The sequence below is a fragment of the Artemia sp. Qi Xiang Cuo genome, chromosome 20, assembly GCF_049724085.1.
Source record: "Artemia sp. Qi Xiang Cuo chromosome 20, ASM4972408v1, whole genome shotgun sequence".
NCBI classification, from domain to species: domain Eukaryota; kingdom Metazoa; phylum Arthropoda; class Branchiopoda; order Anostraca; family Artemiidae; genus Artemia; species Artemia sp. Qi Xiang Cuo.
The window spans coordinates 34225123-34244787 of NC_142813.1; the positions used below are offsets into that span (position 1 = coordinate 34225123).

General features: G+C 37.5%; 1 protein-coding gene across 1 annotated transcript in view; it reads left to right on the forward strand.

Moving 5' to 3' along the window:
* tweek (transmembrane protein KIAA1109 homolog tweek) overlaps positions 1 to 19665 on the forward strand; it is a 371152-nt gene that overhangs the window by 83794 nt on the left and 267693 nt on the right. The window contains exons 8-10 of the mRNA XM_089106227.1: positions 1509 to 1646; positions 2890 to 3040; positions 7015 to 7399. Of these exons, the coding sequence (XP_088962353.1) occupies positions 1509 to 1646; positions 2890 to 3040; positions 7015 to 7399 (674 nt within the window). The remainder of the gene's footprint in view (positions 1 to 1508; positions 1647 to 2889; positions 3041 to 7014; positions 7400 to 19665) is intronic.

Below are 19665 nucleotides of genomic sequence, written 5' to 3' on the forward strand. Positions count from 1 at the left end.
GACTGAGACCTCTTCTTAACTGGCCTCAGTACATAAATAAGAATAGTAATAAAAAAAAGCCGCTAAAAGTACAAACCTTAAAAACCAAATTAAAATGGAGGAAGCTCTTTCTTTAGTTGCTGTTAAAAGGTTCCCTTTAAGGAAAAGTAATATTTGAAGCAAGCAGAAGCTTTGTGAGAGGGGTTAAAAGGGAAAGTACTGAAATTGAGTGTGATGGAAAAGCTTTGTTGTACGCAGAGTGTGTACAAAGCTTTGTTGGTTTCAGGTGGTTGGGGCTGTAATGAGTTGTTATTACTAATAATGAAATGGTAGTAATGCGATGTGTTGGGGTCGTAATGAGTAGTAGTATTTGAAAGCATCTGAACATTGATGATATTCAAACCCATAAGAAAGAAGAAATAATTCTTGAATATTTCTGCTGTTACGCTGTCAGTGTATTATAATTAACACCAACAATGCAAATTATTTGGTTTTTTTTTAGTTACTTGAGGGCCTAAGCGACTCGGTAACTAAACCGCTCATATAAGCAAGGGACGCCGTGCCTAAAAGTCGTAAGTAGCAAATTCAGTGTTTACAGTAGTGTCATTTTTGGCCAACTGTCCGAGGCTTGGTTTGCGTGGGAGTATGTCGAAAGAAAAGATCTCATGAAAATTGGGACTTCCTGGATGGGTGTAAAGAAGGAGGCTTTGAATAGATCGGGATGGAAAAAGAAAGTGCGTAACTGTGTTGGCCTCAGGCGGCTTTGTGTCGTGGTGAGTTGTTAGCAGTAGTAGTAGTAGTAGTTGTTGTCCTTGATTACCTACAAAAGCGAGTTAATTAAAATTTCGCTGAAATGATCTTATAGCATTTTGTCAACTATCTTCCATTGCTGACGCCGTTTTATAAGTTGTTAGAAAACATATATTATTCTCTATTTGGGTCAAACAATGGAAAATGAAGGCATCTCTCTTTTCGTATCCTGTGTAGATACCCCTGTTTAAGGGTCTATTAACTTGATTTGATGCCAAATTAGTCATTGTTGTGGTTCCAAATAGAATTTTGATTCAAATGAAGTTTTAGTTCAAAATAGGTTGAAATTTGAATTCAAAATGGAATTTTCTCTTCAATTCTTGTTTTTCAGTGCTAAATGAATGAATTAACCTGACGTCCAAGAGCTCGGGGGGAACCCAATTATTATCTTTTGATAAGACTAAAGCAGACATATTCCTAAGATTATAGCGTTTGTGCGTATTGTCTTAAAAATTTATGTCTTTAAAATTATTATTTTAAGTATTAAATTGTTTTTCAGGGTTATATATAGCGGAGAAATAACGCAATGTTTGTAAAGAACAGGGTTTTAGGGAAAAATTTCTGCTCGAAAAACTGGACAGAAATTCAAAATTCTTTCCAAAAAATTCAAAAGAGCATTTGGGTTTTTGGCTATTTGGTGTATTGTCAATTATTTTGAGGTATTTTTTTTGTTTCTTTTTGCTGTTTTTAATACACTCTTTGTGCTTTGAATTTTGCAGGAGACAAAAGCTTTACACATCATCGCCAATCAGGGTTCTTACATGGAGATTAGTATCCCCTGGATCGTCAAGGAAGAGGGATACACTATCAAAGTGGATGGTCAGCTATTTCTTGTCGAGGCTTCTACAAGTTTGTCGGTAAAACATCATATTCCTAGAGTAGGGGGGGAGGGGTGTTGTAGGTATAACTGGTGGGGAGTTCTTGGTGAAACGATTTATATTTTTTGTCAAGGACTGTGAAATCTATGTTTGAAAGTATGGTTTCACACTAAACAAGGAGTCAGAGTGTATAAGGGTTTCTAATGGATGGTTTTTATCAACAATAAGTAATTAGTATACATATGCTATGTCAAAGGATCATATTACCTTTATTTGGTGTTCTAAGGTAATATTTCTGACTTCTATAAATACCCAGGCTAATTCGGTTGATTCAATTTACATTGAGGACAAGCCTGAGCCAAGGAAACATGCTTACTCAGTATTAATGTCAAGAATTCTCATAATTCTAGCAACATTGTAATTTTCAGGTGATGCGTCTTGGCCTCCTAAACCCCTAGTCAGGTGGTTATATTCCGAACAACTGTGTACCTGTGTCTCATATAAATTCCTGATAGATATCTTGATAGCCAGAATACAGATAGCACTAAAATTCTATAGCTTTAAGTATTGAAAATTTGTAACTCCAGTTTATATTTTTCATACCTTCAGATATACCTCGCTTGTAAATATGTATGTTATTGTGGGAAACAAGCGCTTCTGTCTAAACACTTGACAAACTATCTTTTACTTATTTTATAGACCCTTTAAAAATTATCAGCGATAATTGATAATCAGTCCTCTCCTTAATTAAATTATTTTTGATAGACAGCCTATTATATAATTTAATTCATAAGATAAATGAAAAATGTCTAATTTAGGACTAGAAATTTAGCCAACTGCAATAGAAATGTTAAATGTACATTTTGGTATTGTAGTGTCTTGAAAGTTTTGGTTACCATGGAAAATGACGTCACAAATTACTGCGCAGATGGAACGCCTATAGTAGTTTTAACTGGACAGATTATAATTCAACCCACCTGACTACAAACCAAAATAGATTCTTCAATATTTACAAATTGAAAGCTAGCTTGCAGTTTTATTCAATTTTTGTGTATAAACCAATATTTACTATCCCTTACTATACTCTGCAACAACGGCAAGCTTTAGTTGACTCTGGTAAGTAGTTTGAAAGGAAAAACAAATAAGTTAAAAAGTAATGCAGGAGGGGCTAAGGGCATACAAATTTTACAGGTCACAGCAATTATAGTAACTTATCATGAAAATCGTAGAAAGTTGGAACAGGCCCATAGTTTCCTTCCAACGTTACTTTTTTCTTTTATAGTTCCGGAATTTGGCTGAGTGTGAGCGACTAGAAATATCAGTTAGTATGCACTATCCACTACTTTGGAATGATTATCAGTGTTGGAATTTCACAATTGGAGGCTCTCGAATGTCTACCTATATTATTTATGACCACAAGGAATTCTTCCAAGGTAAAACTTACAAACCCTGATAGCATAGAAATATCGTTATTTAGATCTTAGTCACCGAAAAAAATCCTCCGGTCTCCAGAAAGACTCATAATTCTCAAAAACACACATATATAAGTACAAACATGCAAAGAGAGAAGAACGAATACGTAAAATAATAATAATAAAAAAAATATATTAAAAAAATAAAGGAAATACAATAAAATTCATGGTCTATAAAAATTCTTGTCTCGTTCTTAGCTAGAAAAAGTACTTAGAAAAGAAAATTGGAACTGAGATAATTGGTAATTTGGCCTAAAATGAAATTTATATTTGTTAGTGTATTTTTGTTAGTTTTGTAAATTTTCACTGTTAGCCAACGGTACGATTAGGTGGGACAGGTAGTAGAGGTTCTCAATTTTCATCCATAATAAATATCTCAATTCATTTTCAGTAATAATAATAATAAAGAATATATTGATTATCTGAATGTACTCGATGGGGTCTTCGCTAAAGTTATCCCTGGAAACGAAATTTTGTAAACGTTGAAAAATCGTCTTTGAAATGTTTCTTCTTTCCAATGAAATGTTCAGCGTTTGAATGACTCTGTCAATGAAGCCTACTAACTGGTACTTTTTTTTTTACAAATGGAATTTGAATAAATATCACAACAAACGAAAAATCTTGTTAAATAGCCCCGTTATTTAGGGGGAAATGCATAAAATAACTATATTTTATTCCACTGTAACGCGTTAGATTCAGTATCTTGTGGTTGCTGCGCTTACAGAGCGTTCAAATTGTGCAAATTTTTGCTTTCTATACGCATCCTTTTGCTGCTTTAGATTCAAACACGCAACCTTGATCAAAAGACATGTTTGACCCACCACCATTAAGTGCCCCTTCCCTTTTTTTTCTAAAATTGTTTGTTTTTCATGGTAATAACTTTTTATTGTTAATTTTAAACTTGATGATTTGTAGGTATTTGGAATAAAAATGAAGTTAGATATTTTGATGTTTTATTAAAAAAGAAATGTTATTCGAAATAAAGTTTCAAAGGAAATGGAGAGAATGACATCAAAATCTAAGACGAGCAGAAATAAAGTCATATAAGAAATGAAAGTTCGAACGAAAAAAAAAATTGCAATGCATTAATAAATAAAACCTAAAACGAAGAGAAATTAAATGAGCTATGAAGTTAAACTTAAAAATACAAGAAATTATTACCAATGAATATTTTAAACTAAAATAAGCAGGCATTGAAATGAACAGTCAAGCTACGCTGAAAAGGAACAGGAATAAAATGAATAATCATGTCTAACATAAAATAGTGGAACTTATATTGAATGTATTAATGAAACTAAAATGAACAGAAATTAAATTGAACAATCAAGTTACGCTCAAAACGAACAGAAATCACTGTAAGTAAGATGGGGTTGGTGCCCCCTGCCATTTGCGGTATATTGAACACTAAATTTATTTTGGTCAGTTTTTTTTTCACTGTAATATTAAAAAGGTCTATTTAGGGACTAATTTTCTACAGTTTTGATTGAAATCGGATTAAAAAAAAAATAGCAACACGAAAAATGTTCTTTTAAAGTAATATAACTAAATTGAGATTCAAAAATGTATTTATTCTAACGTTTCATTTCTTTCTCTTCTGTAAACTTGACCTAAATTTAGATTTTTTTTTTTGTAGCTATAATATTTTTTAATTTTCAGTCTAGAAGAACAAGAAGAAGGATAAGATGTTGGTTGGTGTTGTCATGCTTTTATAGAGCGACTTGAAATTTTTTTGCTGTTTTATCAGATCGCAAAATTTCAATTTAGGAAAATGTTTCTTATTTGTAAAACCTTTTTTTGTTTTGAGCTAAGTTTCAAAAACGTTTATTTTATTTTTACTTTATTGGCATGGTCGTCCTATTCTTGTGAAAAAATTTTTCAACACTTTATGAAAAAAAGAAGATTTTTTTCGTGACGGAAGCAAAGAAGACAAATAATGGTCACATACAGAAAAACACAACTAAATATTTACTGTGGATATAGCTTGGTGGGCCAATGGCGAACAAATATTAAGTGATTCACTCAATTGGTGATTCATAGGCAATTCAATTTGCTTGGTGGTTCAAATGTTTGAGTATGCAGTGTCTTTCTGGATTAACAAATACTAATAATACTAATTTATTAATTCGTCAATTAGTTGCTTATTGTACATTTTTATATTAGTTAATATGAGCATTTATTTTACATTTTTTATTATTTACTTGTGCTCTTATTACTCATAATTTTTTGGTTATTATGAATTTGAAGAAAGTAATTATTACAAATTCTGTCCAAAGCTTCTCTATGCCAGTAATGCGAGTGACCTGTTACCACATGTTCATAGACAACGTGAACATGATGTAACTCTCATTTGGCCTCTACTACCTCCCCATTCGACTCTCCAATACTTACCCTAAAGTTTTACTGTTTGTCACGCTTCTGAAAAGCTAAAGTATTGAAACGTTTCGTCTGAGATTTGTCTAAAGGAGACCCTCCCCTCTGAAAAAAAAGGAAAAATAGTAGCCCAAAAATATACTATTCGGATGTTTTGACCCCTCTTCCTAGTATAAAGTCTTTTGTTCCTCTCCTTCGCTAGCCAGCCTTAGAGGGGAACAGCCAAAGTTTTAGAAACGGGTTATAAAATGGGAAGCATCTGACGTTATATTCAAATGTCATCCATGTTTAGGGGTATTTTAAACGTTGTCGTATCAATACATGGAGATCTGAATAAAGTGACAGAGAAAACTATACAGAAGTGCCTATTTGACGACATTGTCAAGAAGAGCTCCTCAGTGTAATGCCTTTACTCGTACGAGGATGACAGGTCGCTACCTCTTGTTTTTACTTATTAGGTCATGTGGAAATAATGAATGTTATTATAACGCATACATTTTGAGGGGCTTTCACGACAGGTTTTAGCATATTTTTGCATGAAATAGTACTATTTTAACCAAAGGAAGAAGATTTTTGCTGAAGTGAGGGGTTGGTCGAAATACCAAAGAGGTGCACTTTAGTTCGCAATTGTTTTATTTATTTAGTCCTTTGGAACAATCATAGGAGTAGAATTAAACATGGAGATTCAATCGTCGTTCGTTACAGATTAGCCTTGAAATATAGCTAAATATTGAGGAGAAGCGATCTTGCTCGTATCCCAGTATGTATTTCCTTAACTGAAATGTGGCCACGTTGCTTAATCTCGTCCCAAATCTGGTTATGCCAGGCCTGAAATCTGATGTGGATCTAAAAAGGCAGAAAACTTTTGATCTAAATATCTTTCGCAATGTCGTTTACAGTCTAATAGCCGGCTGGTCGTCTAATTTCCCGCTACACATCCTACAATTTATACCCTTTAAAAAACTGTAGCTTCCGCAGCACAATAATACAAATTAAACACCTTTCCGACTTGGGATAAGTATACCACCAAAGAGTTGCACTTTTTGGTTGCAGTTTTTCATCTTTTCTAAGTAGGTTCTATGGAATAATTTCAGGAGGTTTCCGAATTCCAAAACGCAATCAACTCTTAAAAATCCTGAAAGTCTTGTTCACCTAGATCACGTACTTCCTTCTTAAATATTAACTGAAATGTGGCTAGATAGCGATTGGCTACCCTTTCATTTACCTCTACTGTGAAATAAAACTTGGGATTAACCCAAATTGTCTTGATATTCCAAGATGGAACCATTTTCCAATAACCCCCAGCGCTCAATTTACGCATAGTTTACTGACCTGGACATACTGCCTGTTGGCATAGAGGAGAGCTTCTAAATTGCTTTTAGTGTTTTCCTCTAATCTCCATTACAGTTTTAACTTTAAGCAGATGTCACTCATTGTTGACGAAAAACAATCTTGCTTAGATGTCATGAGCTGTCTTATATCTCTTTGTGTCAATTTGTACGGATTATATAGAATTCAATCAAAGAATTTTTCACTCAAAATCACTGTCATCGTTTATCTTTCAGATTTGATAGCCGACTGGTCGTCTAAAAGTATGCCAGACATTCTACAATTCATACCATATACATGGAATTTTTCAGTCAAGTTCAACGAATTTGAGATCGTCATACCAGCAAACCAATACAACTGGATTGATTGTGCTTCTCAGGCTCAAGAAAATATGTATGTTGGTGTATGTGGGGACCTTTTTGAACTGTCTTTTTCATTATCGTTCGTAGATTTTGTACCTGAACGGCATCTACTGCAGTTTTGGATTCAAGGAGAGGTATTGGAGCTATATTTGTATTTGCCACCCGTTAATACAAATACAGACTTATTGCAGACTCTGATGAAAGAAGCCAAATTTGTTGAAGTTCCAGGGAGACCTTCCTTTTCCAAATTAAAAAACAGGTAAATTTCATGGCTCCATGAATATTATTCTGGTCTGACGATACAAACCTTCTTTTGGGTAGGCCTAGTGTCTGTTTGTTGCAAATTTGAGCTCATTGTAATTTATTTTTATTTTTAGGTTTTATATCTTGTTTTATTGTAATTTCTGAGTTTTTTTTTTCAGTTTTGACCTGTTTATTTTCATTTGGCTTGTCTTAACTAAATTTTTATTCTTTCTATTGCCAAAACGGTTTTTACGAGAACCTCCATGCATAAGGAAATGTGCTCAAAGATTTTTAAAAGTCAACTCTAATAATCTGAAAAGTGATTTGCTACCCTACAATGTTTACTGCAGTAGTACAGATTCTTTTGTTCTGGATATGTGCGATTGAGACACTATTCATCTACTTAAAAAAATACAGAATTAGTTCTCTTGATAAAAAATTCTTTTTTCACTTGAAAATAATTTTAAAGTCCAACACAAGAGCCTGTGCACATAATTACAGTTGATTGGTGTTTTTTTAGTTAGAAATTGAAATGTGATATGTGAAAATAAGATTATGTGATTTGTCACAAATTTCGAATTTTTGACAAATTTTGGGTTTTGTCAAAATTTTTTATATTATTTGTGTTTTATGTAACTGACTTGAATAGCTCTTAATTTAGAGCAGTTGTTATAGTTTGCAAGAAATCACAGTCTAAAAAGGGTGTGAAAATTTGAAGGTGGGTTAAAACCCAAAAGTCCAGGTTCCTCCCTGTAGGAAATACATTCTTGTATGATCTTCATTAAAGAAGAATTTTTTGGCGAATGGCTTGTTTTGAAGAACAAAAATTTAATTTGTAAAAAATGGGCACATAGCTCTATTTCAGTATCAACCATTTTTGGGGTTCTTCGAATTGGTTCAAGAATAAGACTTGTCATATAATTACATTTAAAGTACCTGTAAATTAATATTCGTTTTAACTTTCCCCCATGTAATAGTCCTAGAATTTGAATGACTAGAAACTGGAAAGGTTAAGATCTACCTTAATTCTATAAATTCTGTACATGCTTTACCTTTACTACTTTACCGTAATGTTGTCAGATAGAGTTAAAAACTGAAAAAATATAAATGTTTTTACTTATATAACTTTAATACATCAAATAATATTAACATTTTGATTACTAAATATCAGTATATGTATATTAAACTGACAATGCACTCTCATCTGTATTTTTTCAGTAAAGCGCAAATTTTGTTTTGTCCTTGGGAAGGCATAGGGGTTTTGCGCCCAACTTATGTTTATTTCTGCTCGTTTTGAGTTTGACTCGGTTAATTATTGTAATTTCTGTTCGTTTTGGGTTTCATTTATTTATCAATGCTGATTTGTGGTAGTTTCACGCTTGGTAGATTATTTGATTTTAGTTTTCCTCATTTTTTGTTTGACTGAGTTCTTTACTTTTCTCTGAAAGGCTGAGTTTGTAGAAAAAGTTTTTTTAATTAATCTCTATTAGTTTTATATTGTCATAATCTTTTCGAGGAAAATGAAAATAATACTCAAAGCCTTTCTGTTTTTTAAGACTTGATATTTTGGCCTGCTACTTGTATGCCGGAGAAAAATTTTCAGCAATTTTTAACTGCATACACCCTTTTAAAAATCTGGACACATATAGTAGTGTTTAATTTAGTTTCATAACTCCTCTAGTTGACCGGAAATGGAAAACTTGATATCATTCGCAAGAAAATCTGTTCACTTTCTTTGATAGAATTGATACACTTTCGGTATTTGGATTTGGTTAAATTTTAAGGGCAGAAGTAGCCCCGAACGTTTGAACATAATACCCTCAGTCGTTCTTGGGTTACTGCTGAGATGCCTTATTGGGAATTAGCATTATCACAGTGCATTTTAATTTAATCTTAAGTCAACATTTAGTTTTTAAACATATAAAAACTGGATTTGAGGAAGACTAAAATCTATTCTATAAATCATATACAACAACTTTCTATATAAACCTTATATGCCCCCAGGGCATAACTTACAACCCTTGCACTGAGGGCTCTGAGTTGTTTATCGTCCTAAAAGACCTAATTTCCAGAACTTTCAACTACGTTGAACAAAATGGATATCTCAAAATTTTGATTGGATGTGTTTCGGAAAATGGTGGGCGTGAGAGGGGAGTTAGTCGCTATCCAATCACTTTCAAACATTAAAAAAGGCACTAGCCCTTTCAATTTCCAATTGAATGAGCCCTTTTGAAGTCTCGAAGACCACGCTTTAAATAAAAACTTGATGTTTTCCAAGGGTATAGCTTAATGCCCTTGGCCTGAGGGCTGTAGGGTGAAAAGGATGTCATCTTTAAAGACCTAATTTACAAAACTTTTCACTATGTTGAATAAAATGGCTATCTAAAAATTTTGATTGGGTGTGTTTTGGGAAAAGGTGGGTGAGAAGAGGGGGGTTAGTTGCCCTCAAATCACTTTTGACTATTAAAAAGGGTACTAGTCCTTTGAATTTCAAATCGAATGAGCCCTTTTCAAGTTTTTACGACAAAGATTTCAATAAAAACCTTATATGCCCCCATGGCATAACTTATAATCTTTGCCCTGAGGGTTGTGGGTGAGTGTCCTCCTTAAAAATATGTTTTCTATATGGAAATCAACTAACCTGAACAAAATAGCTATCTCTAAATTTTTATTGGATGTGTTTGGGGGAATGTGGGCTAGTTGCCCTCCAATCACTTTCCACTATTAAAAAGTACACTAGCGCTTTGAAGTTTCAGTCCAATGAGCTTTTATTGGAGTTTCTACGACAACGTCTTCTTTAAAAACCTTATATACCCCCAGGGCATAACTTAAAACCCTTGCCCTGAGGGATGTGGGGGAGTATCCTTCTCAAAAATATATTTTCTATCTGGAAATACACTACGCTGAACAAGATGGCTATCTCAAAATTTTGATTGGGTGTGTTTGGGGGAATGAATGGCGTGAGGGGGGGGGCTAGTTACACTCAAAGCACTTTCGACTAATAAAAAGGGTACTAGCCCTTTGAATTTCCAATCGAATGAACCTGTTTTGAAGTTTTTACGACAACGCCTTCTATAAAAACTTTATCTGCCCCCAGGGCATAACTTAAAACCCTTGCCCTGAGGGTTGTGGGGGAGTGTCCACCTCAAAAACAAACTTCAAAATTTTTCCACCTCAAAATTTTGATTGGATATGTTTAGGGGAATGATGGGCGCGGGGGGGGGGGGGGCTAGTTGCCCACCAATCACTTTCGACTATTAAAAAGGATACTAGCGCTTTGAATTTCCAATCGAATGAGCCTGTTTTGAAGTTTCTACGACAACGCCTTCTATAAAAAACCTCACATGCCCCCAGGGCATAACACAAAACCCTTGCCCTGAGGGTTTCGGGGGAGTGTCGTCCTCAAAAACATATTTTCTATCTGGAAATCAACTACGCTGAACGAAATGGCTATCTAAAAATTTTGATTGGATGTGTTTGGGGGAATGATGGGCGTGGGGGAGGGGGCTAGTTGCCCTCCAATCACTTTCGACTATTAAAAAGGATACCAGCGCTGTGGATTCCAATCGAATGAGCCTGTTTTGAAGTTTCTACGACAACGCCTTCTATAAAAACCTCATATGCCCCCAGGGCATAACACAAAACTCTGCCCTTAGGGTTGTGGGGGATTGTCCTGCACGAAAACATATTTACTATCTGTAAATCAAATACGCTGAACAAAATGGCCATCTAATAATTGTGATTGGATGTGTTTGGGGAATGATTGGTGTGGGAAGCGGGATAGGTGCCCTCCAATCACTTTTAACTATTACAAAGGGTACTAGCCCTTTGAATTCTCAATCTAATGAGCTATTTTTGACATTTCTACGACAACGCCTTCTATAAAAAACCTTACATGCCCCCAGGGTATAACTTAAAACCCTTGCCCTGAGGATTGTGGGGGAGTGTCCTCCTCGAAAACATATTTTCTATCTGGAAATCAAGTACGCTGAACGAAATGGCTATCTCAAAATTTTGATTGTATGTGTTTGGGGGAATGATGGGCACGGGGGGGGGGGCTAGTTGCCCTCCAATCACTTTTGACTATTAGAAAAGGGTACTAGCCCTTTGAACTTCAAATCGAATGAACATTTCTTGAAGTTTCTACGACAACGCCTTCTATAAAAACCTTATATACCCCCAGGGCATAATGTAAAACTCTTGCCCCGAGGGTTGTAGGGAAGTGTCCTCCTCAAAAACATATTTTCTATCTGGAAATCAACTACGCTGGACAAAATGGCTACCTCAAAATTTTGATTGGATGTGTTTAGGGGAATGATGGGCGCGGGGGGGGGGGCTAGTTGCCCTCCAATCACTTTCGACTATTAAAAAGGATACTAGCGCTTTGAATTTCCAATCGAATGAGCCTGTTTTGAAGTTTCTACGACAACGCCTTCTATAAAAACCTCACATGCCCCCAGGGCATAACACAAAACCCTTGCCCTGAGGGTTTCGGGGGAGTGTCTTCCTCAAAAACATATTTTCTATCTGGAAACAAACTACGCTGAACGAAATGGCTATCTAAAAATTTTTATTGAATGTGTTTGGGAGACTGATGGGCGTGGGGGGGGGGCTAGGTGCCATTCGATCACTTTTGACTATCAAAAAGAGCAGTAGCCCTTTGAATCTCCAATCGAACGAGCCTGTTTGGAAGTTTCTACGACAACGCCTTGTATAAAAACCTTATATGTTCCCAGGCCTTAACTTAAAGCCCTTGCCCTGAGGGTTGTGGGGGAGTGTCCTCCTCAAAACATATTTTCTATCTGGAAATCAACTGCGCTAAACAAAATGGCTATCTAAAAATTTTGATTGGATGGGTTTGGGGGAATAATGGGCGTGGGGGGGGGCTCGTTACCCTCCAATAACTTTCGACTATTAAAAAGGCTACTAGCCCTTTGAATTTCCAATCGAATGAGCCTGTTTTGAAGTTTCTACGACAGCGCTTTCAATATAAACTGTTCTTGCCCCCATTGTGAATCTTGAAACCCTGATCCTGTGGGCTGTGGGGGGAGGGGTTGCACTTCTTACCGACCTAATTCTAGAAACTTTCGACAACGTTGGCCAACATGGCTATCTAGAAATTTTGATTAGGTTTGTGTGGAGGAATAGTGGGTGAGAAGAGGGGGGTTAGTTGCCCTCAAATCACTTTGGACTATTAAAAAGGGTACTAGTCCTTTGAATTTTAAATCGAATGAGCCATTTTCAAGTTTCTACGACAAAGATTTCAATAAAAACCATATATGCCCCCAGGGCATAACTTATAATCCTTGCCCTGAGGGTTGTGGGTGAGTTTCCTCCTTAAAAATATGTTTTCTATCTGGAAATCAACTACCCAGAACAAACTGGCTATCTCAAAATTTTTATTGGATGTGTTTGGGGGAATGGTGGGTGTGGGGGGGGGGGGCTAGTTGCCCTCCAATCACTTTCGACTATTAAAAAGGAAACTAGCGCTTTGAATTTCCAATCGAATGAGCCTGAGGGTTGTGGGGGAGTGTCCACCTCAAAAACAAATTTACTATGTGGAAATCAACTACGCTGAACAAAATGACCATCTAAAAATTTTTATTGGCGGTGTTGGGGAGAATGATGGGCGTGGGGGAGGGGACTAGTTGCCCTCCAATCACGGTCGACTATTAAAAAGGATACTAGCGCTTTGAATGTCCAATCGAATGAGCCAGTTTTGAAGTTTCTACGACAACGCCTTCTATAAAAACGTCATATGCCCCCAGGGCATAACACAAAACTCTGCCCTGAGGGTTTTGGGGGAGTTTCCTCCTTAAAAACATATTTTCTATCTGGAAATCAACTACGCTTAACAAAATGGCTATCTAAAAGTTTTTATTGGATCTGTTGGGGGGAAAGATGGGCGTGGGGGGGGGGCTAGTTGCCCTCCAATCACTTTTAACTATTAAAAAAGGAACTAACCCTTTGAATTTCCAATCGAATGAGCCCGTTTTGAAGTTTCTACGACAACGCCTTCCATAAAAACCTTACATGCCCCCAGGGTATAACTTAAAACCCTTGCCCTGAGGGTTGTGGGGGAGTGTCCTCCTCTAAAACATATTTTCTATCTGGAAATCAACAACGCTGAACAAAATGGCTATCTAAAAATTTTGATTGGATGTGTTTGGGGGAATGATGGGCACGGGGGGGGGGCGAGTTGCCCTCCAGTCACTTTCGACTATTAGAAAAGGGTACTAGCCCTTTGAACTTCAAATTAAATGATCCTGTATTTAAGTTTTTACGACAACGCCTTCTATAACATCCACCTATATCCCCATTGTATAACGTACCACCCGGGCCCTTTTGGTTGTCTGGTACTGTCCTCATCACAAACATGTTTTATAACAGTACATCAAGTACGATGGACAAATGCATGCTCTCAAAGTGTGGTGTGAAGGGAGGGGGGAGACTAATGGGCGCGGGGGGGGGGGGGGGCTAGTTACCCACCAATTCCATTTAACTATTAAAACGGATACTAGCTCTTTGCATTTCCAATCGAATGAGCCTGTTTTGAAGTTTCTACGACAAGGCCTTCTATAAAACCTCATATGCCCCCAGGGCATAACACAGAACCCGTGCCCTGAGGGTTGTGGGGGAGTGTCCTCCTCAAAAACATATTTTCTATCTGGAAATCAACTACGCTGAACGAAATGGCTATCTAAAAATTTTGATTGGATGTGTTTGGGGGAATGATGGGCGTGGGGGGGGGGAGCTAGTTACCCTTCAATCGCTTTCAACTATTAAAAATGGTACTAGCCCTTTGAATTTCCAATTAAATGAGCCTGTTTTGAAGTTTCTACGACAGCGCCTTCTATAAAAACCTTATATGCCCCCAGGGTATAACTTAAAACCTTTGCCCTGATGGTTTTGGGGGAGTGTCCTCCTCAAAAACATATTTTCTATGTGGAAATCAACTACGCTGAACAAAATGGCTATCTCAAAATTTTGATTGGATGTGTTTTGGGGAGTGATGGGCGCGGGGGGGGGGGGGGGGGCTAGTTGCACTCAAATCACTTTCGAATATCAAAAAGGGTACTAGCCCTTTGAATTTCCGATCGAATGAGCCTGTTTTGAAGTTTCTACGACAACGCCTTCTATAAAAACCTCATATGCCCCCAGGGCATAACACAAAACTCTGCCCTGAGGGTTGTGGGGGAGTGTCCTTCTCAAAAGCATATTTTATATGTGGAAATCAACTATGCTGAGCAAAATAGCTAGCTCAAAATTTTGATGGGAGGTTTTTGGGGAAATGAGGCGGGGGGGGGGGTCGTGTTGGCAGACAAACACATTCAAATAATAATACTGGTACTAGACCTTCGAATTTACAAACGAATGAGCCTGTTTTGAAGTTTCTACGACAACACCTTCTATAAAAAAACCTTATCTGCCCCCAGGGCATAACTTAAAATCCTTGCCCTGAGGGTTTTGGGGGAGTGTCCACCTCAAAAACAAATTTTCTATCTGGAAATCAACTACGCTGAACAAAATGGCTATCTAAAAATTTTGATTGCTTGTCTTTGGGGGACTGATGGACGTGAGGGCGTGGGCTCGTTGCCCTTCAATCACTGTCGACTATTAATAAGGAAACTAGCGCTGTGAATGTCCAATCGAATGAGCCTGTTTTGAAGTTTCTACGACAACGCCTTCTATAAAAACGTCATATGCCCCCAGGGCATAACACAAAACTCTGCCCAGCGGGGTGTGGGGGATTGTCATCCTTAAAAACCTATTTTCTATCTGGAAATCAACTACGCTGATCTAAATGGCTATTTCAAAATTTTGATTGGATGTGTTTGGGGGAATGATGGGCTAGTTGCCCTCCAATCACTTTCGACTATTAAAAAGGGTACTAGTCCTTCGAGTTTCCAATTGAATGAGCCTGTTTTGAAGTGTCTACGACAATACCTGGAATAAAAACCTTATATACCCCCAGGGTATAACTTAAAACCCTTGCCCCGAGGGTTGTGGGGGAGTGTCCTCCTCGAAAACATATTTTCTATCTGGAAATCAAGTACGCTGAACGAAATGGCTATCTCAAAATTTTGATTGGATGGGTTTGGGGGAATGATGGGCACGGGGGGGGGGCTAGTTGCCCTCCAATCACTTTTGACTATTAGAAAAGGGTACTAGCCCTTTGAATTTCAAATCGAATGAACCTTTCTTGAAGTTTCTACAACAACGCCTTCTATAAAAACCTTATATACCCCCAGGGCATAATGTAAAACCCTTGCCCCGAGGGTTGTAGGGAAGTGTCCTCCTCAAAAACATATTTTCTATCTGGAAATCAGCCACGCTGAACAAAATGGCTATCTCAAAATTTTTATTGGATGTGTTTGGGGGAATAATGGGCGCGGGGGGGGGGCTAGTTGCCCTCCAATCACTTTCGACTATTAAAAAGGATACTAGCGCTTTGAATTTCCAATCGAATGAGCCTGTTTTGAAGTTTCTACGACAACGCCTTCTATAAAACCTCATATGCCCCCAGGGCATAACACAAAACCCTTGCCCTGAGGGTTGTGGGGAGTGTCCTCCTCAAAAAAATATTTTCTATCTGGAAATCAACTAAGCTGAACAAATTGGCTATATCAAAGTTTTTTATGATTGGTTTTGGGGGATTTTGGGGGGGGGGGGGGGGGGGCTTGTTGCCCTTCAATGACTTTTTACTATTAAAAAGGGTACTATCCCTTTGAATTTCCAATCGAATGAACCTGTTTTGAAGTTTCTACGACAGCGCCTTCTATAAAAACCTTATATGCCCCCAGGGCATAACTTAAAACCCTTGCCCCGAGGGTTTTGGGGGAGTGTCCTCCTCAAAAACATATTCTCCATGTGGAAATCAACTACGCTGAACAAAATGGCTATCTCAAAATTTTGATTGGATGTGTTTTGGGGAATGATGGGCGCGGGGGGGGGGGCTAGTTGCACTCAAATCACTTTCGAAGATCAAAAAGGGTACTAGCCCTTTGAATTTCCGATCGAATGAGCCTGTTTTGAAGTTTCTACGACAACGCCTTCTATAAAAACCTCATATGCCCCCAGGGCATAACTCAAAACTCTGCCCTGAGGGTTGTGGGGGAGTGTCCTCCTCAAAAACATATTTTCTATCTGGAAATGAACTACGCTGAACGAAATGGCTATCTCAAACTTTTGATTGGATGTGTTAGGGGGAATGATGGGCGTAGGGGAGGGGCTAGTTGCCCTCCAATCACTTTCGACTATTAAAAAGGATACTAGCGCTTTGAATTTCCAATCGAATGAGCCTGTTTTGAAGTTTCTACGACAACGCCTTCTATAAAAACCTCATATACCCCCAATTGATTACTCAAACTCCTGGTCCCGAGGGGTGCTGGGAGGTGGACTGTACAAAAACAAATTTTACGTTTGGTAAATAACTACGCTAAAAAATATGGCCATTACAAAGAGTTGATGAGATGTGTTTGGAGAACTGATGGGCGTGGGGGGGGGGGCTAGTTGCCCTCCAATCACTTTCGACTATTAAAAAGGGTACAAGTGCTTTGAATTTCCAGTAGAATGATCCTGTTATGAAGTTTCTACGACAACGCCTTCTGTAAAAACCTTATATGCCCCCAGGGTATAACTGAATACCCTTGCCCCGAGGGTTGTGGGGGAGTGCCCTCCTCGATAACATATTTTAAATCTGGAAATCAAGTACGCTGAACGAAATGGCTATCTCAAAATTTTGATTGGATGTGTTTGGGGGAATGATGGGCACGGGGGGGGGGCTAGTTGCCATCCAATCACTTTTGACTATTAGAAAAGGGTACTAGCTCTTTGAATTTCAAATCAAATGAACCTTTCTTGAAGTTTCTACGACAACGCCTTCTATAAAAACCTTATATACCCCCAGGGCATAATGTAAAACCCTTGCCCCGATGGTTGTAGGGAAGTGTCCTCCTCAAAAACATATTTTCTATCTGGAAATCAAATACGTTGGACAAAATGGCTATCTCAAAGTTTTGATTGGATGTGTCTGGGGGACTGATGGGCGCGGGGGGGGAGGGCTAGTTGCCCTCCAATCACTTTCGACTATTAAAACGGGCACTAGCTCTTTGAATTTCCAGTCGAATGATTCTTTTTTGAAGTTTCTATGACAACGCCGTCTATAAAAACCTTATATGCCCCCAGGGCATAACTTAAAACCCTTGCCCCGAGGTTGTGGGGGAGTGTCCTCCTCAAAATGATATTTTAATTTGGAAATCAACTACGCTGAACAAAATGGCTATCTCAAAATTTTGATTGAATTTGTTTGAGGGAATGATGGGCGTGGGGGGGGGCTAGTTGCCCTCTAATCACTTTCGACTATTAAAAAATGCACTAGTCCTTAGAAATTCCAATCGAATGAGTCTTTTTTGAAGTTTCTACGACAACGCCTTCTTGCCCCAGGGCATAACTTAAAACCCTTGCCCCGAGGGTTGTGGGGGAGCATCCTCCACAAAACGATATTTTCTTTCTGGAAATCAGCTACACTGAACAAAATGGTTATCTAAAAATCTTAATTGGATGTATTTAGTGAATTAATGGGCATGGGGAGGGGGCTAGTTGCCCTCCAATCACTTTCGACTATTAAAAAGGGCACTTTCCCTTTGAATTTTCAGTCGAATGAGCCTTTTTGAAGTTTCTACGACAACGCCTTCTATAAAAAACCTTATATGCCCCCAGGGCATAACTTCCAATCGAAATTGGAGTGGCACTAGCCACTCCAATTTCCAATCGAATGAGTCTTTTCGAACTTTCTACGTCAACTCCTTCGATACGAAGTGCCCGGGTATGGAGAAAAAAAAAACACATTGTGCCCACATCGTTCTTTACTAAGGCAGCGCTAGCGCGCTGCCTATGATTGAGCTAAGTAATATCCATAACTATACTACAAACTCATTGGGACTGCCTCTACAGATTTATCTCGATCCGTGAGATGTTGACCGAGGAATGACTAGCAAACATACAGATGCAGTAGTTTTTGTATTCTCCATTAAGGTGTCTATGATTAGCTAGGATTGGCTAAAGGTGTTTGAGTTTCTCAAGGTTTGTTTTGCCTGTTTTGTTTTGGGTATTTTGCTGCTTGTTTTATGTTACGCTCGGACTTATCTTTCTAGTTCATTAACAAATGACTAAAATGTGCAACGTTTAATTGCAATATTTATGCAATTTTTTTTTTGTTACTTATGTGGTTCAATCATCCTAAATATGTCAACATACAATTGATTGGTTAAAGCAACTTCTCGTTGAAGATCTCAGTAGTCCAATTCTGCAGCTGGTAGTCGCTGGGATATGAAGGTTCTCAAATTCCCTTTCGAAACATGTGTATTATTTTTCAACATTATTCCAACTCCTAACTCAGTCTCATTATGGTAGGGGTTATATCTTGTCTATTATATTACTAAACAATGCGTATTTTTATGGGTATTTGTACGTATATTTTAATGGATATGATGGATAAGACACCATCCCTACAGTAATTAGACTGAATTAGGGATTGGAGTAACATTGAGAAATAACACACCAGTTTGAAGCAGAACTATAAGAGCCTTCATCTCCCTGCGACTCGTAACCGCTGAGAATAACTTAGAATCCGAGATCGTCAGCAAGAAGTTACGTCATCGCCGACATTGTATGCTGATAGATTTCTGATGAATGGGACATGTAAGTAACAGAAAAAAAACGCGCATCTTCAGCGAGCAAAATTTACATATTGAGTCATTTATTAATGAACATACAAATTATATGTCTGAGGAGGGGACACATATTTACCACGGTAGTGTAAATGTAGGTGCAACATATATTAACATATCGCCTAAAACTCCTTTCTCCTTTCCTACCCGGGCAAGGAAATAATCAAAAGTGGGCTTAGAAAATATAACTCGCTTTTATTGACCAAAGTGTCCGACTAACACAAATTTCAACGGGAACTTGAACGTTGAATTGCATGAAATCGGACTGGAAATTTTCTTTAACTAATTATAAAACACGTAATAACACAAAAAGTAAAGTCACCTCTCTCACGGGCCAATGGGGACAGAAACCAATCAGAAGAAGCATTTATCAATGACCGTGTAAAATTCAATTATACAATATCTTGAAACTAAAATAGACAAAGAAAGATTAAGTCAGCTAGTATGATAACTCGTACAGAAATATTAATGTTGTAAGGCAATTTGTTTTCTTGCTTATGTTTAAGCTTGAAAACTTAAAACATTTAAAGCGCGGATAATAGTTGTATAT